This window comes from Melozone crissalis, unplaced genomic scaffold, assembly GCF_028551555.1.
Source record: "Melozone crissalis strain CALT ecotype California unplaced genomic scaffold, PUWL_Pcris_2 ptg000027l_1, whole genome shotgun sequence".
Taxonomy (NCBI): Eukaryota; Metazoa; Chordata; class Aves; order Passeriformes; family Passerellidae; genus Melozone; species Melozone crissalis.
The window spans coordinates 19,205,849-19,233,586 of NW_026535805.1; the positions used below are offsets into that span (position 1 = coordinate 19,205,849).

The following is a 27,738-nucleotide window of genomic DNA, read 5'->3' on the forward strand; positions in this document are numbered from 1 at the left end:
TGAAAAACCTGATTACAGTAGCTGGCACTGTCTTCCTCTCTTTCACTGCACCTTGGCACTAGTCTGAATGCCACTACAGCTGCATCCTCTCCCATTAATATAAACAAGGGACCAAACAGTGCAGTTCTGACATACTGCCTTGTGCACTTGTGGGGACACCAGGAAAGGGCCATATCCTGGGTTTTTTCTGCCTGAGTTTAAAGATGACCTTCTCTGAGGGGTGGCTCCTCTCCCCCAGACATCCAGAACCACAGGGAGAGAAAAGATGAAAGCAGACCAGTAGAAGTTTGAGCAGTGAGGGAAGGCTGAACTACTCAGTTGTGAGTTACTGCAGTGCAGGTAAGCCTAGACTGGGCTGCTCTGCTTACCCATCCTTACTGGAGATTTCCTGCATCAATACACTGGTGATTAATATGGCCACTCTATTCCCATTACACACTCTGCTACTTCTCCTTTGTTAAATGGAAACACCAGAGAAAAGCTTGCCAGAGACTCTCAAGGCCCCAAGGGTCCTTTCAAACAAAGGCTTAGACTCAGCTTGAAAAGCCAGGCAGTGCACAGCAGAATGGGTGTCTGGGGAACAGAATGCCACTCCTGCCCAGAGGTGACAGTCCCATGGCTGGGAGACATGAGGGCCAGCAGCACAAGGGTGGGCTGAACTGGCCTCCTCACAGAAATATCCTCTGAAAACCATGCACAAACGTGCTGCCCTGCATGCCCCACAGAGCAACATGGCAGAAGGGTGGCAGGAACAAAGGCATGGGGACAGATACATTCCTGACATCCAGAGCAGAAGGAATGCTGAGGTGAGATAGCAGCTTGGACCAAGTGAAGAGAGAGGGAGCAGTAGGGAACATGACAAGAAAGAGCATGTGGTTAAACACTGTGCTGTTCCTGAAAATCACCAGAGAAAGTAAAGTTCCTGTGCCTTTTGAACTACTATGCCTTTGAAAAAGGTGCCCAAAACAGGACATGTATCACAGAACATTTGAAGAAGGACAGCAGAAAACTGCAAAGAATCCTGCTTTGAGTCCAGGACAGGACAGATGAAGGCACAGAGACCCAAACACCACGCTCCCAATTAGACAAGCAGGCTCAAGCATAAGACATCACTCAGCACCAACATCAATTTAATTCTTCCCTCTTCAGGACAGGAACAGGGCAGATACTCCTGGAGTTACATCAGCAAGCGGAAAGAGGGCTAAGGAACAAACTGTGCTGGGAAATCCCAGCTAAACATGCAGGCAACAGAACCACTCTACTCAAGATAGCCCACACCTGGATGGGGGAAGAGTACAGCTCTCCAGAGTCACTGAAGTGTGACTCACCTCTGCTGAGTCCACTCAGCTGCCCAAAACCGTAACGCAGAGGACAGGTCCAGGAAAACAAAACCAAGTTGTCTTCTTGCTGTTCTGTCCTGCTCCTAACAGGCAGCAGGTTACTGTGACCCTATGCAGCCCCAAAAGTAGTGAAGGAAGCAAGTCCAAGTCTGTAAAACTAGAGGGTCAATGCAATGGCTTTGGCTGTTGTGTTCAGTACAGCATTGGAAACAACTGGAATGTCTCGGGCAACTCTCTGAAAGGGCGGCACGTTGGGTCCTTCCAATGTGTCCAGGATACCTGGAGAACAGAAAAAAGGTGGGGGAGGCAAGAGTTAGTTCAGATGATAGCAGATGGCACATTCCTTCTTGCTTTTCTCTCTGTCCAGGCAGTGGTTGAGGGTGGCAAGGCCCAGAACAGACAAAGCACTTGCAGGCAATGGGAGGAGACATCTAGCCCCAAAGACTAAAAAAGAGTAAACACTTCCATCCAGAGACCACAGGGTACATACACATCAGAGCTTGTGCTCGGGGCAGAAAAACTGCATGTTCCCAAAAGGAACACAGACCCTTTTGCTTTGAGGGTGTCAGATCCATCCCCTGCCATTTGACCTGAATGCAGGTAGTGCCAGAGATGTTGCCCTGCTGAGGGAAATTGATAAAATCCCGTTTCTATTCCATCCCAGCACAGATCTCGCTCTTAGACCAAGACTTGCTTTCATCCTGAGATACACTTGCAGACTCACATCAGGAGCTGCAGCTGTGCAGCAATGTGGAATTTCTGTCACTGCAATGCACAACCACGCTTGGCAGGAAATACACACACCAATGCAATTGTCCTCAAGTCTCTGTCAATTACCCTCTTAAGACTGATAATCAGTTTTGGAGTGCTTTGAGGAAAATTGCTTGGAGTATATTTTTTTCTATTTAATCTGTCAAAAAGCTGCAGATCAGAACCTTTGCCATAAGAACAGATTCAGGAAAGACAAGATTTATACCCAAAAGGACTTGTAATGCTATTAAGCTAATTATGAAGATTTATCAGAAATATCACAAATGGGTCTGGCTGCCTAAACTCACAGAAGAGACTTGCAGAATTGCATATTTAGGGATATTTAGGGATCTGGAAACTCTCTAGAGATAGGGTGGGAGAAGAATTTTGCTTTTTTTTTTTTTTTTTTAAGGAGGTTGAGACTTTGTTAGGAGAAAAGAAGAAGAGATAGAAGGAGGATGTGAACATGCATGGCCTGGTTAACAGTACCAGATGGGGAAGATGCAGCTTCTACTATCTGTGCTATACAACACAAGATACAAAAAGATGTTAAACAAAGAAGGAAAAGCATTTATGACACATTTCCTGATCAGAGAAAAGCAACCTGACTTCAACAATATTCAGGAAGGGGCTGGACATCTGCATGCAAGAACAGTCAGTGTTGTTACACTTCACTTGGGGGGGAATAATTAGGGTCCTGCCTCACAAACTGGGTCTTAAGTGCTAAAACTCAGTGCACAGTAACTACCCCAATGTTTACCTGCTGCCCTATTTGAACAGCTTCTTCTAAAAAGCTACTAGTAGTGATTTTAGAGCTGGAAATTGGCACAGATGCCCGAAGGACAGATTTAAACGGTCCATCCTTTCTCTCAGAGAGAGAAAAAACAACTTCTCTTCCCCCAGATCTAACAGGATGTCTTTGTATCTCCCTTGCTTACCTTCTACCACCTTGTGATAAGCAAAGTGCAGATAGAGGAGGAAAAGCATATGCAGAGCAGCAAGAGTCCCACACAGGATGAGCCGCTGGGTATGTCCCACGGTGCGTGACACCAACACGGCAACCTAGGAGAGAGCAGGTGATCAGAGACAGGGCACCTGTACCTGAGCCTCTGGCACTGCAGCCAGGAACACATGGAAGAACAGTCAGGCAGTGAGCATCTGCAGGAACACTGCACTAAGTCTTTTTCGCAGTTTTCACCAACAATTTTGGAGTAATTTGGCACTGTTTTGTGTAGGTGAAACGTGCCCAGTCTTGCCAAGAGTTCAGGAGGCTCAGGCATGGCACTCCACAGCAGCAAGGGATGTAAGGGAGTAAATGAACCTCCTGCAGCTCTTAGAATGGGTGAGGATGTTAATCCAAGCAGCACCTCCACACACCAGTAGCAAAATTATGCAGGAGCATAGTTTTCTCCACAGCAGTTTGCCTGGCTGTGAAATGAACCACCAGGCCAAGGAACAGAAAGCAAACTCCACTTGCCTCCCTTTTTCTGTCCCAGGAAGAGGAGGAGCCCAGCTGCCTGTCCCTTACCATTCGTAGTGTAGAGAGTCCACCAACGACCAACCAGAAGATGTAGAAGAGGGAGTGGAAGTGGATGTTATAGGTGACAAAGAGAGTGATGCAGTGTCCAAAAAGACCGTAGCCCTGAGAAAACAAAAACGTCCATGTTCCAAGCACCAGTCCCACACAAAGGGCCATTGATGAAGAGCAGAACAGCCTATTCCTGCAACACTTCACCACAGCAAAGCCTCACAAACCACTCATTCACTGCCCAACAGTCACCAGAACAACAGCAGCAGCTCACACATAGATAATCGGTCTGAAGGATTCAGGCATGTCAGAAATTGCAACAACGTGGGAAACAGAAGAAAGATCCTCCAATCCCAGAGAAACTGGAGTCTTCTGGCTTTTTACCACCAGGTTCTCAAATTAGGAAGTGCAAAGCAGGAGACCTGCATGAAGGAATTGCCTCTGTACTACTGCTGTGCCAGGGATGGGGCAGGTCAGAAGAACATCCTGGAATCCTGGGTTATTACAGTGCAGTTACCTGCAGTTACCAGCAACTTTACATAGACTTTTCCTGATCTTTGTGAAAAGCTTGTTCTTGAACACCAAACAGCCAATGTGCACCCCAGGGCAGCTCCATGAGTACATACCAGCAGTGACAGCATCTGCACCATGGTGATTTGGGCATTGCACAGATATGCCAGGAAATACATGAAGGATGAGACGCCCAGCCAGTAACCGAAGCAGGTGCCAATGGCTGTGCCCATCAGCGTGCCTTCCCTCTGTGGAGACAGTATCAAGATGAGAACTCAAAGGAGTGACCTGCCAGCACCCAAATTAAACCCTGAGAGTCCCAGACACTTTGTAGGAATTATCAAATAGGTGGCCAGCAGCATTCAGGGGGCCACAGGACCTAGACCCCAAGCTCTCCCAGGAGCAGAGTGTTAAGAGTTTCTGGTATATCTTTCCTCCCACCTCCAAACCAACATCCTCAAATCAATTTGCTTTTCACAAGATGCTTATTCAGTTATAGAAGAGGTTTCCTCTCCTTTTCTAGCGCCACTACAGCAACCCAGAGCCCAGTCAAACCAGCACTTATCACTGAAACTTGACGTACAATGATGGTGTCCGAGGTCTTCATTCCATGCAAAAGAATGGCCACCAGTGTGAAAACCAGCATGAGGGGTCCGTACAGCTCGCCTGCAATCTTCTGCAGGAGGAGACAGGTGAGGGAAAGTTTGGTTAGAGCCCCTGAATATCAGGGTCCCCACCACAGGCGATGTGAGAAGTGCACTGGATGGAGTTTATCACCCAGGTTATCACCTGAGGTCAGGTGACAGCACACTGAGGTTTGGAACAACCATGGAAAGGAGCTACCAACATTTTCAGGGAGAAGAACACCTAACAAACTCAGTCCTTAATAACATGGATTATGTCAAGTTTTACAAGGTGCCTGTGGGACAGTCACTTGGCCATGGAGTCTGATTCAGCAAAAGGGAACTCACCTGTGGGAAATTAATCATCTTCACAGGAATCATGGACTCCAGCAGTCTGCCTCACAGGAAAACAGGGAACACAACAGGAGCAGGAAGGACAACAGGATAGTTAACAAAATGCTTCATAAGTAAAAGATGCCATATACCCATTACCAGTGCTTGCTATTGTGTTGACAGGCCTTGAGGAACAGAGGATTATTTATAAAGGGTGAGTCAAGCTCACTAAAGAAAGAAAACCTGTCAGTGGGTTAACTTTGCTGAGGAGGGGCAGATTCAATGAAAATGTTTAGGGATGAGAGATCATTGACAGAACAGCAGGAAGAAAAGGTAGCTTTCCTCCTAAAAGCTCGAAAACCTTTGCCTTGTTGGACTCAACTGTGTTGCAAACCCAACAGAAGCCATATAAGGCAGCCAAGTACAAAAAGAGCCCCTTCTCTTGCCCTGAGCAGCAATGCCAGGTGACAGGGCTGCCAGCCCAGACACAGGACCTCACTGAGGTGAGCAGGACAACGCACAATGTGTTTATCCATATGTGAGTCTTCCTGCAGGGCTGCCAGTCCGCTGCCGCTCGCTGGCTCGGAGCTGGCAGCCACTCCTGCAGGCACGGAGCCGCCGCCTGCCCGCACCAGGGCTGCCCACCTGGCTCGCACTTGGACGGGCTCCACATCGAAGTAGGGCCGGAGGATGTCGATGTTGGCGTAGAGGCTGAAGGCCCGGGAGGCTTGTCTCTTCCCCACCTGCCACATCTGCGGAGAGAAGGGAGCGGGCAGCGGCGGGCCGGGCAGGCAGGGGCCCCGGGGCCGGCCGGGGGACAGCGCTCACCTGGTCAGCGACCTGCCGGCCCAGCTGCCCCCGCAGCCCCTTCATGCCCAGGAACTCCCCGTCCTCCTCCTCGCCGGCGCCCGCCTCGCCCTCCGCCTCCTCCTCCTCCTCCTCCTTCATGCGCTGGTGCATCTCCCCCATGTCTTCGAAGCTGGAGCCCGACGTGTCGTCCATGTTCTCCATGTCGATGACGGCAGAGCCGCCACCCTGCGCCGGGGCACACACGGTGTCAGCACCCGCTCGGCCCGGCCCGGCCCCGCCGCCGCCCCGGCCCGGCCCCACCTGCATGTTGTCCTCGAAGCCGCCCCATTCCGCGGCGGGGGCACCGCTCCTGCCGCCGCCCGCCGCCCCCGGCGCGGCCATGGTGCCCGTCCCGGCCCCGCCGCGCTGGCCCGGATGGGCGGGAGCCGGATGTGACGGCGGCCGCGGAGCCGCGGGCCGGGCCCGGGAGCGCCGCCCATCGCCCTCATGGCGGCCCGGCGGGCCACGGACGAGATGCGGGACCGCGTGGTGCTGGGCGAGTTCGGCGTCCGCAACGTGAGCGAGCCCGGCGGGGCGGGACGGGGGGCGGCTGGCGTCCGCAGCCCCTCACGGCCCCGCCTGTGCCCTGTTCTCGCAGGTCCACACCACCGACTTCCCCGGCAACTACCCCGGCTACGATGACGCCTGGGACCAGCGGCGCTTCGAGGAGGTGGGTGAACGGCGCCGGCAGCCGGGGCTGTCTGTGGGTGTGCGGGGTCGGGCCCTGGCCGGGGCTGTCTGTGGCTGTGCGGGGCCGGGCCCGGGCTGGGACTGTCTCTGAGTGTGCGGGGCCGGGCCCTGAGGCCGGGGCTGCCTGTGGGTGTGCGGGGCCGGGCCCCGCGGTCGGGCCGGCTGACCCGCGGTGCGCGGCTCCCGCAGGCGTTCCGCGTGGACGTGATCCGTGAGGAAGAGGACACCCTGGAGTTCGACATGGTGGGCATCGATGCCGCCATCGCCAACGCCTTCCGCCGCATCCTGCTCGCCGAGGTACCGATGCTCACCTGGGGGTGCCTGCCCAAGACTTGCTTGACAAGGAGCGTGGAATGTCCAGCCTTGCCAGCCCCTGCAGACAGCTGCGGGTTTTGGAATGAAGCACACGTTCATCCCGCATGTGTGCCAGGAGCCCAAAGAGAATTAGGGCTTTAGCAGCATGGGCGATGCTGCCTAATGGCCCTAGTGCCGTTGGTGGTGTCTGCGGGTCAGCCTTTTTCACACAGCTGTGTTGCCAGCCCAACAGAAGCCACATAATGCTGCCAAGTACTGAAGGGTTGAGGATGCCTCAAAGCCTTTTCTCCTGCCCTTCACCACTTGTGATTGATTGTGTGAAAAAATGGGGATGGGAGTTTGTGTGTAGATGGGGTGTAAGGGTATATTGCATAGCCTGATTTGGCAGAAATACCACTCAAAATAGTCTGCATGGCAATTATTTGTGGGAGAGGAGAGAGACTTGAGCTGGATAATCTCTTGGCATGTAGTTCAGCTATTGTCTTAGGCTGACTTGATCTCTTGTCTCCCTGAGGTGCCAACGATGGCTGTAGAGAAGGTCTTTGTGTACAACAACACATCCATTGTGCAGGATGAAATTCTGGCTCATCGGTTGGGCCTCATCCCTATCCGAGCTGACCCTCGGCTCTTTGAGTACAGAAACCAAGGTGAGAATCTTGAATAGAATAGAAATATTGAAGGTTTCTCTCAAAGCAGGAAATCAGGGTCGTAAACTGAGCAGAAGTGTGATTTCATATGTTTCTTCCCAGGAGATCAGGAAGGCACTGAAATTGATACTCTGCAGTTTCAGCTGAAAATCAAATGCAAACGAAACCCTCAGGCTGCCAAGGAATCATCTGATCCCGATGAACTCTATTTCAATCATAAAGGTGAGATTGCTCCTAAAAATAGGTGCTGTTTTTTCTTTTTGGTCTTGGAAGACAGGACTTGGGCTGTTTTCTCAGCCCTGTGTGCTCACAAGGAGAGTTGATTCCATTCTGCTAAACTTACTTTTTGCTATCTCCAGTCCTGTACAAGTGAGTGACCTGCTTTGAAGCAGCAGCTGGCTGATGCTTTTGGCTTCTTTTTGCAGTGTACAGTAAACACATGACATGGGTGCCCTTGGGAAATCAGACAGACCTTTTTCCAGATGCTGACTTCCGACCTGTTCACGATGACATCCTCATTGCACTGTTGCGACCTGGCCAGGAAATAGATGTGCTTATGCACTGTGTCAAGGGAATAGGTGAGCACTGGCTCCTGGGGCAGCGGGACAAGGAATGGGAGTGCTTGGGCACTGTGGTGTGGTGGGGAAGGGTGGAGAACTGACTTTTCCCCTGGGACTTGAGGCCCCAGCATCCTTGTTCCCTGAGGCCTGTTCTCATCCTTGACTCTTAACTCTTCTTACAGGTAAGGATCATGCCAAGTTTTCTCCTGTGGCCACAGCCAGCTATCGACTGCTTCCTGACATTACTCTCCTGCAGCCTATTGAGGATGAGGCAGCTGAGACCTTGCAGAAGTGCTTTTCCCCTGGGGTCATTGAGGTCCAGAATATCAATGGTACTTTTTTCCTGTGCTAAGTGCCTTGTTCCTTGCAAGCTTTAGTAGAGACTGTTAGAGCTTAGAGCCAAACTTTGCAGAGACAAAACCACATTGTGATGTTGCCTTGCTGATGAATGGTTCATGCTCTTCTGAGCCTGGTTTTATGGATGAGTGGCTGCCACGTGCAGATGCGTTGGGTGATGAACAGGGAGGTCCCTGAAATAAATTGGATACCTGTCCACAGAGCTCTGCAGCTGCTGACTGCAGCTTCCAGTGCTGTTGTGACACCGGGTAGTGAGCTGGAAAAGCAGCTGAATGTGGAGACTTCTTGTGTCCTTCCAGGGGTGCATGTAGGCTTAGCATTTGGGTTTTCTGCCAGGTTGGAGTTTCATGTTGGGTATATGCTAATTCTTGATATTGGTGTCTCCCAGCCTTTGGTGAGGGGGGAGTGCCTGTTTGAGGTGAGCATGTGCTGTGTCCATAAGGCACCCACCTGCTGCAATTTTCCCATTTCGTTTCATCTTCCCTTTAGGAAAAAAGGTGGCGAGAGTAGCCAATGCACGGCTGGACACGTTCAGCAGAGAAGTTTTCCGACACGAGGGTCTGAAAAACCTTGTGCGCCTGGCAAGAGTACGGAACCATTACATCTGTAAGTGCCCCGTTTTCCACAGAGTGCTGACATGGCTTGTGAGAACAGCAGTGACTGGCCAGCATGTGTGGCTGGCTCTGTGCCTCCTCCCACCCTCAGCATCCAAACATTCAGAATGCGATGGGTAACTGCTTGCTTTGGGAATCTGGAAATTGAATCTGTTGGTGCTTCCTGCTGGCAAAGGTAGCTGCTTCTGGCTGTGAAGATCTGGCTTGTTGCTGTGAGGTGTAAGGGAAGGTGAGGGACAGCAGCATGGAGCCAGGTGCATGGAGGCTGAGGCTGCCTTGTAGCTCTGCTGACTTGTGTCTGTGTCTCTGTGCAGTTTCCGTGGAGTCGACGGGTATCTTGCCTCCAGATGTGCTGGTGAGTGAAGCCATCAAGATCCTGATGGGAAAGTGTCAGCGTTTCCTCAATGAGCTGGACTCTGTGGCTATGGAGTGACCAGGCTGTAGCTGGGAAAGCAGAAACCTGAACTGCTGTTCTGGGCTTCCTGCACCTGCCCCCAGGGGGAATTCTTCTTCCATAGGCAGGAGGCTTGTTAAGGGCTTGCTAGGAGTCCAAGGACTATCTCTTTGGATTTTTCTGTTGGTAATGAAATGCAGTGAGAAGATGCACTAAAATAAAGGCTTTTTTTTTTTTTTAAAGCTGTCTCCTGTGCCATTCACAATTGTGAAACCATGAAACCATAACACATGGAGAAGAAAGTGGCAGTATGTCTAAAGATGAGTAACAGCATTTATTTTAGACGGTATGCAGTGAGGAAGACTGATGGGCAGCGTAGTAAAGCACTTCACAGCAGGTCAGTGAGGTTTAACGAGTTGCTGTCAGAGCATGGCAGTTCTGTGGGTGTTTCAGACCAGCTCAGGGATAGTTAATGTGGTAAAGGCTGTACTGTCAGAGGACTGGAACACCTCTCCTATGAAGAAACTGAGAGAGCTGGGATTGTTCAGCCTGGAGAACAAGAAAGCTCCAGGGAGACCCTATTCTGGCCTTTCAGTGTATCAAGGGGCCATGGGGAAAGACTTAGCCAGGGTCTGTACCGACAGGCCAAGGGCCAACAGTTTTGAACTTGAAAAGGTAGGCTTATACTGAACATGATATTTTTTACAATGAGGATAGAGGTAAGTTGTCACAGGTTGCCCAGAGCTGTGAGTGCCCCATCCCTGGAAGTGTTTAAGGCCAGGTTAGATGGGGCATTGAGCAACATGATTGAGTATGAAGAGTTGAAAATGTCTTGGAGTATTGGTGTGTCCCAGTTGCTGAAGTCAAAGCACACTATAGTGCTAGACCTCAGCAAGTAAGCAGAATGAAAGTTCTGTTTCTTTGGCATAGAATTACTTAGAGTGTAAAGATCCTTTTAGGGTGAACATGCTGTAGGGAGGAGGTACACTTGGCATCCTGGCTCCAACCCCAACCTGTCCCATGCCATGCTGCAGACCCAGGCATGTGCCTATCACACGTTTGTCTATCTATCTATCTATCTATCTATCTATCTATCTATCTATCTATCTATCTATCTATCTACTTCTCTGTGCTATTGTTTCACATGCTTATGGGACAGACCCTTGAAAAGCCTAAGGGTTTTGCTTTGACAGCACATACCTCTGAAGCTGTATGCTGGGACCTAGAATTAAAATAAACTAGCAGTGACAAATAAATACTTTAAAAATGCAATTTCCCCCTCACCTAATTAAACTATATAGTCTGGAATGGTTCACCCCCTCCCTGACAGTGTACTAACCACCAGCAAAGGTGCCCCCTTTTTGGTAACTGGAATAAGGAATGCTGGGAAATCTCCAGGCAGGCAGTCTGGTCAGACCAGAGGCCTCGGATCTTACTGAAACAGATGAAAGAATAAAAATGAAACATGACACCATGTGTATGAAACTGGAATAGCTTTACTGACATTCAGGTGTAACACAACCAGTTCAGAGACAGCTTTGGATTTAAACATTCCTACAAAAAAGGTTTAAAATTCATTTTACAAAAACCCCTTGTGTCTAGCATGAAGTCACAGAATGTTAAAAATATCACAACACAATAAATACACCCAGCCTTTGCTAGAGCCAGGAGCCATGTTAGCTCAGAGGTTAAAAAAGTTTGAGGCTAGGAAGAAAGTGGAGGGTGCTGGTGGAACAGCAGGGGCAGGAGGGTGAGTGGATGCCCAAGGCCTGCTCTTCCTATCTGCACTCCCACACCTCCCAACACCAGCCTTTTTGTCCAGTCTGTCCATGTGGAGACATCACTTCTCCACCTACCACAGTTCATTAGTTGTTCTGTCTCCTGGATGGCAAAACTGCCAGCTAGCTCTGGACAGACCCTCCTAGCTCCTGGGCTAACTCTAGGATAGATGGTGTAGTATTTGTCATGTAAGAAGAACCAGCTTTGCAGACTGGAGTGGCTTCATTAGAGTCCCACCACATCTAAAACCCAGTTTCTGACCTGGCTCCCCCCTGTAAACTGCAGTATAAAGCCCACCCTTCCTGCCCCACCATGCAATTCTCTGGGAAGTACCAGACTGGGTAAAAACAGGGGCTACTGTCACCTCCACTGCAACAGGGCAAGGAGATCCCTTTTGGATTGCAGGTACTTCAGGTATTGGTCCAGATTTTATCTACCCTGTGCTGGCCAAGTTCTAGACTACAGGGCATGGAAAAATGAAAAAAAAATTAAGAAAAAATATGTCCTGCTCCCCCTGAGAGATGTCCAAGAAAGGCTGGCACAAAGTAAAAGCCTTCCATTTGGCTCTGGGTAGAACAAGCTGTATGATCATATCTATACATACATATGTATATTTATGACAGTGTCTGCCTCTTTCTAGAGAGCAGTTGCACCTTAGAAAGGCTGATCTCACAGGAGATCCTAGAGCACTGCTAGGCTTCCTGGCACGCAGCCCTCAGCCCAAGGCTCAGCATCCTGCAGGGAAACGGATTCAGCAGAATTGCAGTCCGCTAGGGACAAGTGCTGACAAGCATGACAGGAGTGTCCGATGTGTTCCCTACAAAGCCTGGCTACTAGCACCCAGAGGAAGATTAGATTAGGGTAGCCCCTTTTCACATGGCACACTACTCTGCCTTTTGCATTAATCCTAAACCCCAAGGGCTGAAGAGGTGGAGCAAGAGTGACCCGAGGCTACAAGATGACAGGCTTCACCCTAAAGAGGTCTATGCACTCAGCTCCCACCTTGCAGAGAAGCAGAGGTCTAAAGATGCTCATCCAATGGAGGGGAAGGAGTCACGGGAAGAGCTTAATATTGACTGGTTCAAATGCCACCGCAGGCCCCATCCCGGTGTATGGAAGAGAAGGGGACGGGACCGTAAGGGGCTTTATTCAGACAATGCTTGTGGAGGCAGTGACAAGGAGAATCTAATGTGCTTACTATGAGGAGAGACAAATTATAAGGTAGGGGAGGAGATGGCTGCAGCATCCCAGGCTCAGGGCTCAAAGAGTACATTGAAGCCCTCTCCATCCTCGTTTTCTAGCACATCTGTCTCCAGTGATGGCTTCACCTTTTTGAAGAGAGATGGAAGGTTCCGGATATGAACCTCCTTGCGGAACTGCTCCCCAATGGGCTTCTGCAGAGGACAGACAGGCAGGCATCAATCATTTCTGTCTTCATACCCCCATGCAGCTCAGGGGCAGTTTTCTTGCACATCAGAGGCACACCCCAGGTTCTGAGCAATTCCTAGGCCTGGACTCTGTGCTTGCATTTTGAGGAATTTCAGGCCTGGCCTCTCCCAAGTGCCAGGGCACCGAGCTAACCTTTAAAATACCAGCTCCCCAGCTTCTATTCAATGTCAAAGGCTCCACCACCACCATCCTCACAGAAGTCCAATGCCCACCCAGCAGCTTCAACCAAATATTTTAACACCATTTCCCCGGGCACCCTTGTGCAAGGTACCCATCTGCTGCCTCTCAGTGAGAGGCCATTGCTGGAGGGGCTGCTCAGGACCTCCAGGATGAAGAGAGGCACTAAGAACATGCTGCAACAGCCTCCTGGCTGGGAAGGAGGGTGGTTGGTGAGAGGAGGCAGGCTGGCTACCCCATCACTTCTGCAGCATACAGCTGTGAAATATTCCTCCAGGCTATCACTTACCCCAATGCAACCTGAGATGAGGCGCTTGAAGTGATCCTTCCGGCGCTTGTCTGCCACTTTTTGCAGTGTTGGGTTGAGAAGCTTTGAATCAAACTGCTCCAAAGAGTCCAGCTGGATGTCTGGGATCTGCTCCATCACTGCCTTCAGCTCCCCATAGCGAGGGCGCTGCATGGAGAAGTACCATTAACACAGCTCTGCCACAGTAACAGCCTGGCCCTCACTGGGGCCATTAACTCCTCTGCCCCTACCCACTAGGCATGGGATCACTTTTCACCATTCCCCTCACATTCCTCAATCTCAGATTTGGATGAAGAACAGAATTTCTCACCAAGGCCTCGTAGATCTGGAAAGCCAGGTGGACAAGAGCTGCCATGCAGCCATCGTGCTGCCCATGTACCTGCAAGCCCTTGAGCACACTTGTGAAAAACCAGGACACTGCATCGGGAAGGAGGTTTCCTGGAAGCACCTGGGGAAGAAGCACTGTCAGCACTGAAACAAGATACTGGTGGTGCACAACCACCTTTCTGCAACAGCTTGCTTTTCCTGGGGGAGAAGGTGCCCAGGGTGAAACAGCCACACTTCTCACAACATTAAGAGCTTCCTCTTCCAACCCTGCCAGAACTAATCCCTTCTTCCTCCCAGAGGTACCTGTTTGAGCAGTGGCCAGCAAAGCTGTGTTGTGGTTCTTTGGCAGGACAAGGTGTCCTTCCAGGACAGGGATGTGTAGGCAGTGATCAACACTGCAGTGCAAACATCCTGAAAAGGAGTCAGAGAGGAAAACCAGTCAGAGGAACTATTTTCTACTTCCAGCATTCAAACCTGATAGGAGCCAAGAAGCAATCCAGAGAATCTGCAGGAGCTTCTGAGAATCCTGCATGTTACTGTTGCTCTAGCAAAAGGTGTTCACCCAGTGTGCACCATCAGAACCATGAGGGACCAGTGTTAACCTGCTCCCTTCATCTCCCTGGGAAAGACCCTGGAGCACTCATGGACTCTGGTCAGCTGCTACTCTCAAGTCCCTACAAAAGCTTCTACAAGAGCTTCTGAGGCATCCACAGCAGAGAGTACAGATAAAAAAAAGCTGAATGAAAACTGGGCCCTAGGATGAAGGCAGAGCCAGGGAGGACCCTGAGGGCTGAATATCCATGGCCTCTTCCCCAGAAGGGCTGGAGCTCTGTAGCTGTGTGTTATAACTGGATCTCAACCCCATTTGCTTTGTGGCTTCTGCAAGGCCCTTAGAAGCCATATATGTTCCTAAGAGGTGATTCCCACGTGAGGAACTCTCCAGCAGCCCAGATCTCTGCAGCAGTGTCTGGCTGCAGAGCAGACAAGCGTGACAAAGAGTACAGAGAAAGGATGGTGGCAGTCAGAGCACACCCTCTTACCTCTTGCTTCATCAGACACTTGCCAAGCTCGGTGAGCTCTGCGTTGGCAGGGGGAGTCACCTCCGTGGCCATCGCCTCATCATCTGCAGAGCAAAGGCTGCACTGTGAACGTGGCCTCCCAAGGACTGAGGAGGGCACAGGGAGGCTGCAAGAACTAAGCTGGGAGCCAGGAGACAGCACACAGAATCAGTGTCCTGGCACAGCTTACCCAGAACATCTCTTTTCAAGCAAAAAGCACCCACCTTTGGTGGGGCAGGAGGGGCATGCAGCTGGCTACCTTCAGCTCTTGGGAAAGTGTTCACATCCCCCTCTGCTCCTCAGCACCTTAAGAACCAGCTGTTCCAATATGGCACCTGTGAACCCTGCAGCACATTCATTTCCAGGCTAGACTGGGTTTTTCGATGGCTCCCAGGCATGCTGGGCAGGACAGAGCTGAAGGCTTCTTTCTAAGCCTATACCCCTGACACCAAACTTCCAGCATCAGCCCAGCCTCCTGCTCAAGAAACAGGAAGGGAACAGTGTTTGTGTACACCAAGGGCAGGAAAGGCAAAGGTTGGCATTTACTTACCATCTCCATCTACAGCAGCAGTAGTGTTCTGTTCAACACCTTTCTTAGAAACACAGCAAACAGCTGCAAAAACAGTTGCAGGTCAGAGGAGCAGAAAAGGGAAGATGCTACTGCAAAACATGCAGAGATTATCCTACAGACTCTGATGGGCTCACAGCTGCTTCAAGCTCCCCCAGCTCTTACAGGGAATCTGAAGAATCAGAAAGCCCAGTATAAAAGCTCAATACTGCACTACCTGGAAGGCTCTAACACCCCACCCACAGTGGAACCTGCTGCACAGAGCTTGCTTTGTACTACTGAGAACCAGGAATGTGCAAAACCATCTGAAGCCCATAACCCAAGAAGAACACTGACTTAAAGCAAAAAGGCCAGTCAAGAAAGGAGACAGAAGATTGAGATCTGTAATCTCCATGGAATCAATTTCCCCAGCCTTCCTGTACAAAGCCACGCTGACACAAACATTCTGTTGGAGAAGGGGAACAGAAGGAAGACTGCTTTGGGGGACAGACTCCTCCCTTATGTCTGGTTAGACACATGGCAACTGCCAGCAACAAAACTGCTCTACACTTGGCTTGTCCACAAATCCATGTCCTATACGGGATTCCAAAGCACAGAATGGGAGAACCCAACTCCCTGCAGGACTGGATTCCTACAGGAATGGTGCCCAAACCATGGAGCCCTAAAAGCTAAAAAATGGAAGAAAATCTCTTCTGAAGGTTTTCAATTATCTCAAACTAGGTTTTAGCAAAGATTTTGGCAGGGCTGTCTCACAGCTGCATTCTCATGGTTATGTTACATACTACTGATGGTTATAATAAAGTTTACTGCACATTGGGAATTCCTGTTGTCCACTCCAGGGAAAACTTCCCAAATATCTCAGGAGACCTAATCTGATTTCACTTACTGGCAAGATCCATGACTTCTCGAGTCAGCATCCTGACCAGCTGTTCCTCAAGCATCTCCTGAGACTCAGGGTTGTCATCTGCAGCATCATCCTCACTGAGGAGAACAGGTTTTAGTTTGACAGGAGCCAATGTCTTTAAGTACCCCTCCCCCCAAACACAGGGAATGAGGCACCAGTGTGTCTTCCAGCCCTTGCTAGCAGGGCTGCTCCTGGACAAAGGGTCACATAAAAGACCCCATTTCCCTCTTTGTACCAAGGGGTGGAAGCTTACCAGAGCATGTTTCGCTGGTTGATCACCTGCCATTTCTGGGACAACCTCTGTTCAAGACAAGAAGGAAAGATTAAATCTGGACACAATGCAAGGAGACCCAAGCAATATCTACTGGCAGAAGTACAAGAGCTTTAAATGCCATTTTGAACAGCAGGAGAACTGGTACCAAGTGTGCTGGAATGTGAATGAGCTGTCATGAAAATGAGAGGACATGGAAAAAAAAACATAAACAAACCCCAAAACTATCAGGGCTGCAGGTTGAGTTGTTCGTGTCCACAGGTTTGAACTCACAGCAAGGGGTGCTGTGCAACAGTCAGGGTTCAATGCACTTTACAGGCCCCTCTAAACATCATCAAAATCATTAAGCATCAAGGCTCTGCCCTCATCTCTGCTGGCTCTGTAGAGACAGACATTCCCACTCGTTGCTGCCAGCTGCTACAGGAGTCAGGGCTGCCAAGGAACAGGCACTGAACGAGCTATTTCTTACCATGTGCAGGTAGGTGAAGAGTGGTCCCAGCACGGGGCAGACAAGGGTTTCGTAGTATTCTGCAGGGCAGGAAAGTACCAAGGGCTTCACAAACACACCTACACAGACCAGTTAAGGAAGAGATCCAACACAGCCAGCTGTGCCCAAGGCAGCCCATTCCACTGGGAGGCCAAGGGACAGGCACTTGGAAGCCCACCTTCTCACTGGCCTGAACTAACAAGTGCCATCTCTATACAGCAAGAACATCAGCTATTCAGCTCTTTCCCCTGACAGTTCAGCTGAGAAAGCTAAGGGTACTTAGCACCCACATCCCAGCTGTGAGACTGAATGTCCAACCCTGGAAAGCAGGTTGGGAAACCCACATGATCTCCCAGAGAAGCACATCCTAATGTCAAGCTCCTCACTATCCAAGCCTCCTTGCCCTTCAGAAGGCACTACTCACCTCTCACAGTGCCTCCAGAACCACACAAATCCTTGGCATTTATTCTGACCCCACACACTGCTTGTTCTGCTCGTGCCCTCCTAGCATCACACCTCACCTACACCAGGTGTTTGCCTCCTCAATCACCCCTCTTTGTCTTGGCCATACTGAAAACAATGCAGGGTTTAAATTTGTGTCTTCAGAGCCTCCCAAGCTGGCCTGAGACGGTGATGGAAGGATACGGAGCATGGGACGCAGTCTGTAATCAGGAATGTTGTTGAGGTTGTTGAAAGCAGAGCTGAGGAGTTGGGTGGCAAGACCCTCAACAGTGTAGAAATCCTGTTGCATGGAGGGGCCTGCATTTCCCAGGATGTGAAAACTTCAACAAAAGCACAAGTTAGTTACATGTCTGCCAGATAACAAGTACCCCATCTCTGATCTGCAAAGGCTACGAGTACTATCATCTTGAGACTACACAGTTGTCACATGCCTAAACAAATACTATAGAGGAATTTCAGCACAGCATCTCTTTTTCTGGGATACCTGCAGAGGGACAATGAATTAAGCATTTAAGTACTACAAGGTGCTTTGCTTTCAAGTGCTGATGTACCCTGACAGATAATGAGAAGTGGCAAAAGAGACAAACTAATCAGGATATCAGGTAAGCGCTCCAATCTGACTACCTAACTGCAGAAGAGCTAAAAGCAGATCCCCACTTTGAGGTAGTTTTCCCAGACTGTTCCATGTCTGTGTGGCAGGTTACAACCACTGTATATATGCCACCACTGCAGCTTGTACTTGGGTATTGCAGGATACAGCTCACATCAAAGTCTATTCTAAAGGAAGCAAAGACCCCATAATAACCTGCTGCTCTGGCTGTGCAGGGCTGCATTGTGGTGAGATGTGGTGCTCTTACCAGTTGTCATAGAGGGTACAAAAGAAGCCCTGCATCCTTTCTAAGACTGTTTTGTAAACAGGAGAGTCATAAAGATCCAACAAAGGCTGAGGGAGACCTGTGGGAAGGAATATGCTTCAGTTACATTGATGAGAGAGCACAGTGCACCTTCAGAGCATGATGGGCAGGCCCCAGCCAGCTTGACAACAGCAAGGGAAGCTCTTGGCAAGAACCAAATACAAAGTGGTGCAGCAACCCTGGGGCAGAGAGTCAGAGGTCAGCCAGGTTCAGGTTGGTGGCACCCAGAGCAGAGGTGTTTCCACTGAGGTTGTTGTAGCTGCCTTATTTCTCTGAAGTAGAACTTACTTGAGCTGTCAGAACCCAGTCAGCAGCAAAGCTGACAGCTGTTGCAGCTCCTCTAATAGCTCATCTCTTCAGGTTTGTATTCTGTGCCAGGATACAAGCTACTGTTGAACTATAATATTAACAAGTTTAGAGCGGAGATCAAGGCCCTGCTGCTTTATGTGCAGGGGCTCACAGAGTTTTTAGACCCGTGTTCTCATTTTATAGATAGGAAATGGAGGAAAAAAGACAAACCAACTTCCCCAAAATATTTCACTGTTTTTCAACCTGACATTAAACCCCAATTTCCAAAGTCACGATCCACAAGGCCACCCACTTCTGCTTGGTTGGAAAAGCTTCTGTGTTCACAAGCTCAGACCTGTTTTAAGAAGGCTCCAAAGGCCTCTTTCTAATATGCTGTCTAGGAACAAATGCCAGGGTCATACTGCACAACTTGGCTCTTGCCCTCCAGGACAGGTCTCTGCAGCAGCACTCAGGGCTCCTTCTCAGCAAAACTCAGCACTAATTCTGCTCAAAGGCAGACAATTACAGCACCCTCCAGCCTCTGCAGCCTGAAATGCCATGTTGCAGAGACTACCATCACCCCACAGATGGGATAAGCGGTTTGGTAGTGTACCCTACAATGCTTGCAGAAGAAACCAATGTGTCTGAGACCAGTAACTTATTTATATCTTAGTTTCAGCTGGTTCAAATCACAGCTGAACTGCAAATACTATGAAGAAGCTGGTCCTCCACCCTATTTCACTTCCACTGTTATGGACAGATCACTAACTCAAATATCTCTAAGAATTTGCCCGCACATTCCTCCTGAAGAGAAACCTCTTACCTAGAATGGCATTCTTCTCCACTTCCAGCATGTCCAAGGCCTTTGCAAATGTATCCCCCAGCCTGGCCACCATCTCTGGTGTGTAGAGGTTGTTGTGAGTCCTGAAACAGAAGAGCACTTGGTTTATACTCATGTAAATCAACCCCTTTTTGCCCTTGACAGTGGAATCCTCTCCTTCAGCTTGTGGACAGCTCTTCTGAGGCAGATGCTGAGGAAGGTGAGACCACGCACATGTGCATGGGATCCCCCTTCCCCACCTGCAAAAATACTGGGGAAGCTGACCTAACAGAGACATGGAGTGACACCACCTCATGTCCTGAATCTCCTGACTGCCCCTACCACTTATTTCAGTTCATCCCACCCCTTGCAAGCACTGGCAGCAAAAACTCCCAGCAATTCTCCAGATGATGCTGGGAACAACTTATTAGCTTGGCCAAAGGGATCCGAGAATGTATTTTTTGAAACTGACAAGACATAGATTCTGTCATCTCAAAAGGTCTTCTGCACCTAAGGCCCCTGCAGAGGGAGGGGCTGCTTCAGCTCCAAAATACACACACTGCCCCTCAGGGATGGGTCTCAGCCCCCAGAATGGCAGGTGGCATTGGAGAGACTCTAGTGAGAACATCAGTCTGATCAGATGTTACTCATGGCAGGCACACCTGCCCCCTGGACAACACATCCAGCTGGGAACAGTTCCGAATCATAGGAAGTGGCCACTGTCAGCTGTCTGCAAGGGACACCAATTCAGCCATGGGTGGCTGCTTCTTGCCATCCAGGCCAAAATGGGTCCCCTCTCTCAGCCAGGGTACTGACACTCAGAGCTGGACTCGGCAGGGGTGTCTCTCTCACCTACCTCTCTCCTTTGAGACCTCAGACCTCCACTCTGGGTGTCGCCAGCTGCACACAGCACAAATCCTGCAGCCTCCTCCAAAACTGCAATGCCATTGTACCTGCTGCTAGAGGTGATCAAGGGCAACTCAGTATCTCCCCCTCAGCAGCGTTTCCCAAAGCAGGGGGTACATGGGAATGGCTGGGGGAAGGGAGGGTGGACAGACCTCAGGATGTTCTCCAGAGTCTCAGCTTTCACTCATGTAGTAATTATTGGTTTTTGGGTTTTTTTTTAAATGTTTACGTTCATAATTCTGGCAACTGTGATGCAGTGATGTCTGCTTGCATTTGCAGAAAGCTCCAAAACCACAACTAGCCTGTTTTCTCTCTGCAAGTGTTAAATACTTCTCTGCTCACTGCACATGAGGAAGGCAAGTATGTGAACTTCATGAGAAAGAGCTATAGAAATGACTCATACTCTCATTCTGGGCTGGATCTAACACCATGCAACAGGCCTCAAAGGGGCACAAGCTGATTCTGCTTTGACAAGAAGGGCCAGGGAACAGCCAGCTTCCACACTGGTTACTGCTGCCCCACTGACTCAAAAAGCTGTACATTTCTGCTTGAGGCTATCCTGAAACCTAGCCACTAAAATAATCTCTTGTATGTCTTCTGTCCACTCCATGTCAGTCTTGGCTTTGCCTCATGCTGGGCAGAAGGCCAGTGGGGCAAATGCAGAGACTGCAATTGCAAAGGTGAGCCCTGAAATCGGGGGCACTAACTCCAGCAGGACAGGCCAGACAGTCATATCCTGAAGCTGTGGTCATGGTCCTTAGTTGTTTCAGAGTCCTTGAAGCGTTTTCTTAAGTCTGTGAGTTGGGAGACAGATGTCCACTTACAGGGCAAGCTCTCTTAATACTTTAGCAAGTTCCCAGTGGGAATGGAGAGAAAATGGCCAACTACCCACTCCCTATGGGAGTTAAAAAGGCACCCAATAGCCCTCATGTATGATGATGTAGCCCCTAGGCATGTTCCAGCTGAGACTTATCAGCACTCCTGGGCACCCCACACACAGGAAAACAAACTAATTTCAAGAGACATTTATGCTTTAGAAAAGACAAGCAAAGGATATGGCAGGACTTGGGGAATTTTCAGTGATGGTCACAGCTCTGCTAGAAAGAGTATCTGATGCCTACAGAGAACAGCTTGTAAACCAGAAGATGAGTCCTTTAGGACAGTGTATGATTGAAGAATCTTACCAAAGTTGTCTACAATGAAAATGCCTACAGCATCCATGTCTATCCAAGAATTCTTTCACCAGCATTAATGCCTTGGCAATGTCAGCATTTCATCATCAGGAGTTCCAAAAAAGCCTTTGTCTAAGCAAAGCATTTGCTGAGCCTGAGCACCTAATTTGCAACAAAACACGAGCAAAATCCCAGCACAATAAAGGTTCTGCACCAATCAGGTCATGCAGCTACTGCACTGACTGCAGAAATGCACCAAGGTGGCTGAAAATCCTGATTTGGGTTTAAATTCAGGAGTGAACGTTTTAAGCCAGAAGCTAGAAAACACACAAATGAAATGAGGTGCCACAGAGGACAGGAGAATCATTACTCTGAAAACTGCAAGCAGTGATTAATAAAGCGACCTCAAAATAATTCATTTAACACAGCTACCAACACAGATACAAATACAGGTAGGCACAATAAGATGCCACTCAAAGCTACTTCATTATTCCATTACCTGGACTACCTCGTTCCTCTCAGTTCTTTGATCTCACCCATGACCTCCCTTCAGGCTACTTACCACCCTGGCAAAGGCCCAATGGCTCAACAGCTTCACTGCCTCTGTCTGCTAACACAGCAGCACAATGCCACACACTATCCAGAGAGCAGCAGTCCCACTGCTCAGCCTGGAAATCCCCTCTGTTAGCCCACTGGTGCCTGGCTTGGTGCTCAGTCCAGCTGCTCAGCAGGATCCATGCTACTGCTGCTTGCACATCTGCTCACACAGAAGCCACCACAGCCCGCAGGGACTTCCACATCTCTGTCCCAGGGTTGCACGTGGGCAACACTGGAAGCTGCTTATCCAAACAGAGCTGCCCAATGGCACAGATCTCAGAGAAGCATCCATCCCCAGGTAGTAATGTAACTACATCCCTGAAGGCATCCTAAACACAGGCAGCTTTCCTGCCAGGCAGCCTTCCTCATATCCCCATACCTCCTGCCTGCTGACAGGCAGCTACAGATTCCATATTCTCCTGTGTGATCCATATTAAAGAGGGCTTGAGGATGACACACATGGAAAAAGCACCTGAAGTCAGCAAAGAACACCACAGGAACTCCACAGCACAAGATCCAAAAAGTCTTTGCCAAAAATACTTCAACATCATCATCAACACTTGCACTGAACAACTAGGAGCTTGTAGTTGTCAAACAGAGGCCTATATCCAACAGCAGCAATGGAAAAATATGAAGCATAAAGATCCACTGTTCTGAATACATAATTCATTAGTTCTTGTTGGAGCATCCTGCTTAAGAAAAGCCCAGATGCCTCTGAGTGAAGTACAAGTTACTACCATGTATACAGAAAATATTTTGGTCTGCAGGTGAGATGCTTGAACAGCACAGATGCATAATCTTAAAAAAAGCCCAAACCAGCCATGGAGCCTCTTTATATCCTAGACAGAGAACACAGCTCATGTGTTCTCTTGAAGGTGCTAAAAGCCAGGCACAGAGTTTTTGCCTCTTCACCAAAGTGCTGACAGAAGCTGGACGACAGTTTCCTAAGCCTGTTATCACAGAGAGCCCAAGTGATTTTACTGACGCACAAGTTCTGGTAGGAACACTGACTGCATGAGGAAGAAGTGTCTGTTGCAGCCTGTTCAGACCTTGGGCACTGATTTAGTTGCTCTCACACAATATGACACAATATGACAGGCACTGGAAGAAATGGCATGAGGCTATCACTACTCAGGGCAACTCTACCTAACCTCTCCCAAAAACTCATCAAAAGGATCTTCAGCCTTCCAGGATAAAAGACAAAAACACTTTGGCCACTGGTCACTGGCCAAAGTACCACACACTGTGCTAGAGAGTTTAGTGATGAGGAACACTGCCAGTGTGGGCCAAGACAGCATGTGCTTGTCCCAACAGTCCAGCATGTTGCTTCTCTCTGGAAGCAGCACATTCCTGAGCTCAGTGACTACTAAACATATTTGACTAGACAGAGCTCAGTCAACAGAGCCCCTTCTCTTATAAACCCAGGAGCTGAAAATCAAAGTGGATCTGCAAATGCTTTTTCTCAAAAGGCCCCTGCCAAGGACAGAGCAGCAAGTTTTCAAGTATGTAACATGCTCTCTCACAAAATTGTCCCATAAGTCTGGCAAACTCCCAGTGTCAGGAGTTACCCTGAGAGAAACTTCTCCTTTGTAATACTGGGAACTGTGTTCTTTGGGATTTCCCTTTTCTGCCTTCTCTTGCTGCCTCCCCTGGCTGCCCCAGACTGACACACCACTGGTGACACGCAGAGAAGCACTGCATGGTAGTAACAGCCTGAGAGTATGCATCCACTGATTCCAAGAGCAGACAGTGCTTCAGGAGGCTGCTGCTCATGGTCAGCCAAGCCAGCTGAATTTAACACTGCAGAGGGAACAACGCGAGCGGGACGCGATGAGAGCTGGGACTGCCCTGCTGGTGGCAGGAGAAGTGGCTTTGTAGGGGCTGAGGGCAGAGCAGAGATGTCAGCTGAGAAATCATTAACTGGGGGGCAGAACTACAGCAGTGGAGGTGGGGGAGGCAACCCCAGCACAAGCTCCCATTAGCTTTGATGGCTGCCTGCAGGCCAGGCCAAGGAACATTGAGAAGGCTCCAGTTTGCACAGTGCCATTCCCCACTGTGAGCAGCCAGGAACAGTACTTGGGCACTGGCACCAGCACTATTCCCACTGGCTTCACTGGGCAAACCATGCTCTGAGCATTCCACCTATTTATCACAGTTCGGCTTTCAGAGATTTATAAGCCAACATAAACGATTTCAAATCAACTTGACCCACCTTATGAGAGCAAGTAAATTGTCAAAAAGCTTCAGGACCTGCTCAGTGCAGGGATTACGGTACATTGGAGTTCCACTGGGCAGGTATCCCAAAAAGAATCCTCCAGCTTTTGCCTCTTCAGTAGCAGCAGGCCAACGAGCTCGTTTCACGACTCCCAGAATAGTGTACACACAAAAGCTTATCTGCAGCAAGAGATGTGGAGACAGTATTTCTTAGCTAGATCACAGTCTGAATGAACAGGTTTTCAGAGAAACACATCACTATCCCATCTCAAAGGAAATGTTCTACTGTGAGCCTAACCTGGTGAGAGGAACAACCTCTGGTGAGTTTGCTGCCAGGAAAATGCAGCAAAGGATCTTGCTGTATTCCATCACCCTCAGAGAGCCCTGGCCATGGCAGGATGGTCTAGGAACTCACTATCAAAGCACCAATGCACACCATCTCAGGAGCATGCAAGCAGCCAGGCAGGCTGCTAAAAGTAAGGGTCTAGACAATCAGTTGCTTGTGTCCTTCATGAGGGAAGATGCAGTGCTGGGACAGATACAGGTTCCAAGATGACAGAACTGCATTAGCCCCAAATCACTCTATGGACTACATTTCAGTGTCTTCTACAGATCTGAGGACAGCAACTCCATTTGCTGTTCAAGTGAAGACTTTACACTAAAAATTCAACACAAATCTCCTCAGATGAATTTAATTATATTCTGTGCTCCAGTCTGAGCACAATGTTTTCCATACTGCCTGGTTTAAAAAGCACAATTCACTGTGCCATATTTCTAAAAACCATGCAAATGAACTGCTTCTCCAAAACCAAACTCTATTTATTATAACCAAAGAGTAGGAAACCATGTGCTTCACTCTGATAAATAATGTCATTTTGCATGGCCTGCATGCTCTTTACTGTACTTAAAAGAGCAAAGGCCAGCCTGTTATTCTGCAATCTAAAGAAGTACACGATCACAGACCTCGTGTGCAATCACAAGAGAAATGGGGATGGAAGGAGGCAGGTCTCCTTTCCTTAAGGATTACACCTCTCCTGGTAATGATACTCACTCTAGAACGGTTCAGGCCACTAGGATCTTCCAAGACTGGATCAGCATTTTTGATGTCTGCACCCACGTAGGATATGAAGGCTTCAGGATCTGAGAGGACTCTGGCAGCAGCAGAAGACAGCAATGGGATTATTGTTTGTACCAGAGAATTCAAGCAGAGCTTTGCACTGGCAATGAACACCTCACAAATACAGAGCAGGCTAGAGAGGCTAGGCAGCACTCCATCCTGTACATGGGAACATGCCTAAAAAGCATCAGAGATGGGTACACTCTCCAAACTTTATCAGTTCTCTTGGGCTATGGGGATTTAAAAGACTCAAATCTCTTATGAAGATAGCCCTGCTGGGAAAACTCTTGTGCAAGCCCAGCTACCCAGAGCTGCAAGACATCTCAGTTTTAGTAAGAACTCAGCTTCCTCCCTTCTTCTGGTGATGAGCAAGGATGTCTTTTATTTCTTATTTTCTGCAAATGCTTTGAGCATGCTGGGGAATGTTCCTTCATTACCTTAAGCAACTCTTACCCAGAAATTTTCAGCAAACAGCATTTAGTCTGTTGGCAGTTTCTGAACTGCAGAACTATTATCACAATGACTGCCCATAGCAGAGGAGGTCAAGAGGCAGCCCACCATACTCTATGGTTTGTGTGTTTCCTTACTGGGCAGGGCATTACCTCCTCAACACCTGCAGCTCTAAGTTGGAGAAGAAATGACCAACAGAAAGAAAAGTAACCCATACCTCTGCATCTCTGGGGAGAGCCATAAGCCAGCCACAGGAGCCATGAGCTCCTCCAGGAAAGCCTTCTGTCGCTCATAGTCCTTAAACTGGTTGCTGATGAGGACAAGGGCCTCCATAAGAGCACACTTCTCCATCTGTGTCAGAAGGAGCTCATTTGAAAGCAGCTGTTTCACGTGGTTGTACAACATCTCAAAGTTTGGCTAGAAAACACATCCAAGTGGAAAAGCATCATGCATCTGGTATGGAGGAGGGCCATGGGGGAGGTAGAGAAGGGGTGTACTGTACAGGACACAGAAGAAGCATGGCTGTTACCTTTTCTCAACATAGCCATCTCCTCCTCACACTCAAATTTCTCTGCATGTTCAGTCTAAGAGAACTTCCATTTTGCCCTACTCCTCTATAATTATCCTGCATTCATTTTAATTTAACTCTCCAGAATGACTGAAATAAGAAGAGGAAATCTCTCCCTAGGCACTTATATCCCTTAAAGCAGTGTCACACCTCAAAACAGTTTTGGTGCTTTTATTTGCTCACAGAAAGCACCTTGTTTCTTTGGCCAGACTCAGGATTCATCCATCTCTTTGCTTGTGGTAAGTAACAACTCATATGGTTACAATGAGTGCCACAGGAATTCTTGCACTCCTTGCCTTCCTTCTCCAGTTGCCACCACATCTACCCATGATTTTGTCAAACATTAGCAATCATCCTCTTGAGCAAAGTCCCCTGAACATCTTTTGGGGCAACTCTGAGTCCTTGGCTCTTCTAGTGAGATGTTTGGGAAAGAGACAGTTGTAGCTCAAGGACCAATAAAGTGGAACAAAAACCAACCCATTAGTTCTTAGCATCAATTACAGAATGCAGACTGGAACCACCAAACTACCTTAATTAACAACCTTTAAAAATGTCTTTGTTTAAACTAGCAATGTCCTATGGTCCTCCCATAGTCCTACGTCCCACTCCACAGAAACATATCTAAAGAATGTTGGATGCAGAGACTGTTTACTTCAGAAAAATGAACAAAATACAGCTCATGGAATTTAAATGTATTTGTCTTCTAATATCCTCAAGCTCATCCAGAAAACAAATACTCCCCTTTTTTTTCCTATATTTTGTTAAGTAACAGAAGAAAATCTAGTGATTAGCTGTGCTAGAGTCTTCAGCTAAGGAATTAGCTGAGACCAACACAGGTGATAACACGGGCATTCAGCAAACATTCCCATAAAACCAATGCAGTGCTGCTTGTATCCTCCTCATCATCCCTTTCACATTTAACCCATCAATCTACAATTCAGCTCCTCAGGCAGGAAATTTTTCAATGGGGAAGAAAAGAGGTACAGGGAACGAACCACTTTGCCATTTGTGTAGGAGGAATGTCTCCTGCAAAGAAAGCAGAGACTGTAGAGTTGAAGATCCCACAAAATCCAACTGACACTGAGGCAAGGCTGCTCATGACAGCTGCATTCACCTACCAGGACAAGCTGAGGGTAATCCCGGCACATCTTGATGATTGAGGAGCACGCATGCCTTCTCACATTCTTCACTGCTCGAGTTCTAGGAGCCTGCACAGACACAACAAACTTCAATGCAACAAAACAAAAGTTCAGCCAGATGCAGGGTATCTTCAAGAGACAAATTCATTACATATAGATTTCTGCACTGTTCAGCACAGATCAAAAAAAAATCTCCATGCCTCCCCTGCTCCCTCCAAACAATCATGCAGCAACCAGATTTCCTGTGAAGCAGT

At 48.8% G+C, this 27,738-nt stretch overlaps 3 protein-coding genes across 3 annotated transcripts in view; 1 reads left to right on the forward strand and 2 right to left on the reverse strand.

The window, feature by feature from the left end:
• Positions 1 to 1,113: 1,113 nt before the first annotated feature.
• YIPF3 (Yip1 domain family member 3) lies at positions 1,114 to 6,288 on the reverse strand. The gene is made up of 9 exons (XM_054280364.1): positions 6,195 to 6,288; positions 5,913 to 6,119; positions 5,730 to 5,836; positions 5,100 to 5,145; positions 4,712 to 4,804; positions 4,245 to 4,376; positions 3,619 to 3,732; positions 3,029 to 3,152; positions 1,114 to 1,619 (listed from the first exon to the last, which is right to left on the reverse strand). The coding sequence occupies exons 1-9, from the start codon at positions 6,273 to 6,275 to the stop codon at positions 1,498 to 1,500; spliced, it is 1,026 nt and encodes a 341-aa protein (XP_054136339.1). The 5' UTR covers positions 6,276 to 6,288; the 3' UTR covers positions 1,114 to 1,497.
• A 68-nt stretch (positions 6,289 to 6,356) lies between these two features.
• On the forward strand, positions 6,357 to 9,729 carry POLR1C (RNA polymerase I and III subunit C). The gene is made up of 9 exons (XM_054280054.1): positions 6,357 to 6,449; positions 6,532 to 6,603; positions 6,813 to 6,920; positions 7,453 to 7,585; positions 7,688 to 7,807; positions 8,011 to 8,163; positions 8,328 to 8,477; positions 8,992 to 9,108; positions 9,431 to 9,729. The coding sequence occupies exons 1-9, from the start codon at positions 6,381 to 6,383 to the stop codon at positions 9,547 to 9,549; spliced, it is 1,041 nt and encodes a 346-aa protein (XP_054136029.1). The 5' UTR covers positions 6,357 to 6,380; the 3' UTR covers positions 9,550 to 9,729.
• A 1,272-nt stretch (positions 9,730 to 11,001) lies between these two features.
• The window catches only part of XPO5 (exportin 5), a 29,645-nt gene continuing 12,908 nt past the window's right edge, over positions 11,002 to 27,738 (reverse strand). Inside the window, exons 18-33 of the mRNA XM_054280626.1 lie at positions 27,464 to 27,553; positions 25,995 to 26,194; positions 25,262 to 25,361; positions 24,209 to 24,390; positions 19,325 to 19,425; positions 18,157 to 18,253; positions 17,483 to 17,619; positions 16,820 to 16,917; positions 16,333 to 16,379; positions 16,062 to 16,156; positions 15,158 to 15,220; positions 14,590 to 14,672; positions 13,853 to 13,960; positions 13,533 to 13,670; positions 13,205 to 13,369; positions 11,002 to 12,683 (exon numbers count right to left, since the gene is read on the reverse strand). Coding sequence (XP_054136601.1) covers positions 12,543 to 12,683; positions 13,205 to 13,369; positions 13,533 to 13,670; positions 13,853 to 13,960; positions 14,590 to 14,672; positions 15,158 to 15,220; positions 16,062 to 16,156; positions 16,333 to 16,379; positions 16,820 to 16,917; positions 17,483 to 17,619; positions 18,157 to 18,253; positions 19,325 to 19,425; positions 24,209 to 24,390; positions 25,262 to 25,361; positions 25,995 to 26,194; positions 27,464 to 27,553 — 1,845 coding nt within the window. The 3' untranslated portion in view covers positions 11,002 to 12,542. The remainder of the gene's footprint in view (positions 12,684 to 13,204; positions 13,370 to 13,532; positions 13,671 to 13,852; positions 13,961 to 14,589; positions 14,673 to 15,157; positions 15,221 to 16,061; positions 16,157 to 16,332; positions 16,380 to 16,819; positions 16,918 to 17,482; positions 17,620 to 18,156; positions 18,254 to 19,324; positions 19,426 to 24,208; positions 24,391 to 25,261; positions 25,362 to 25,994; positions 26,195 to 27,463; positions 27,554 to 27,738) is intronic.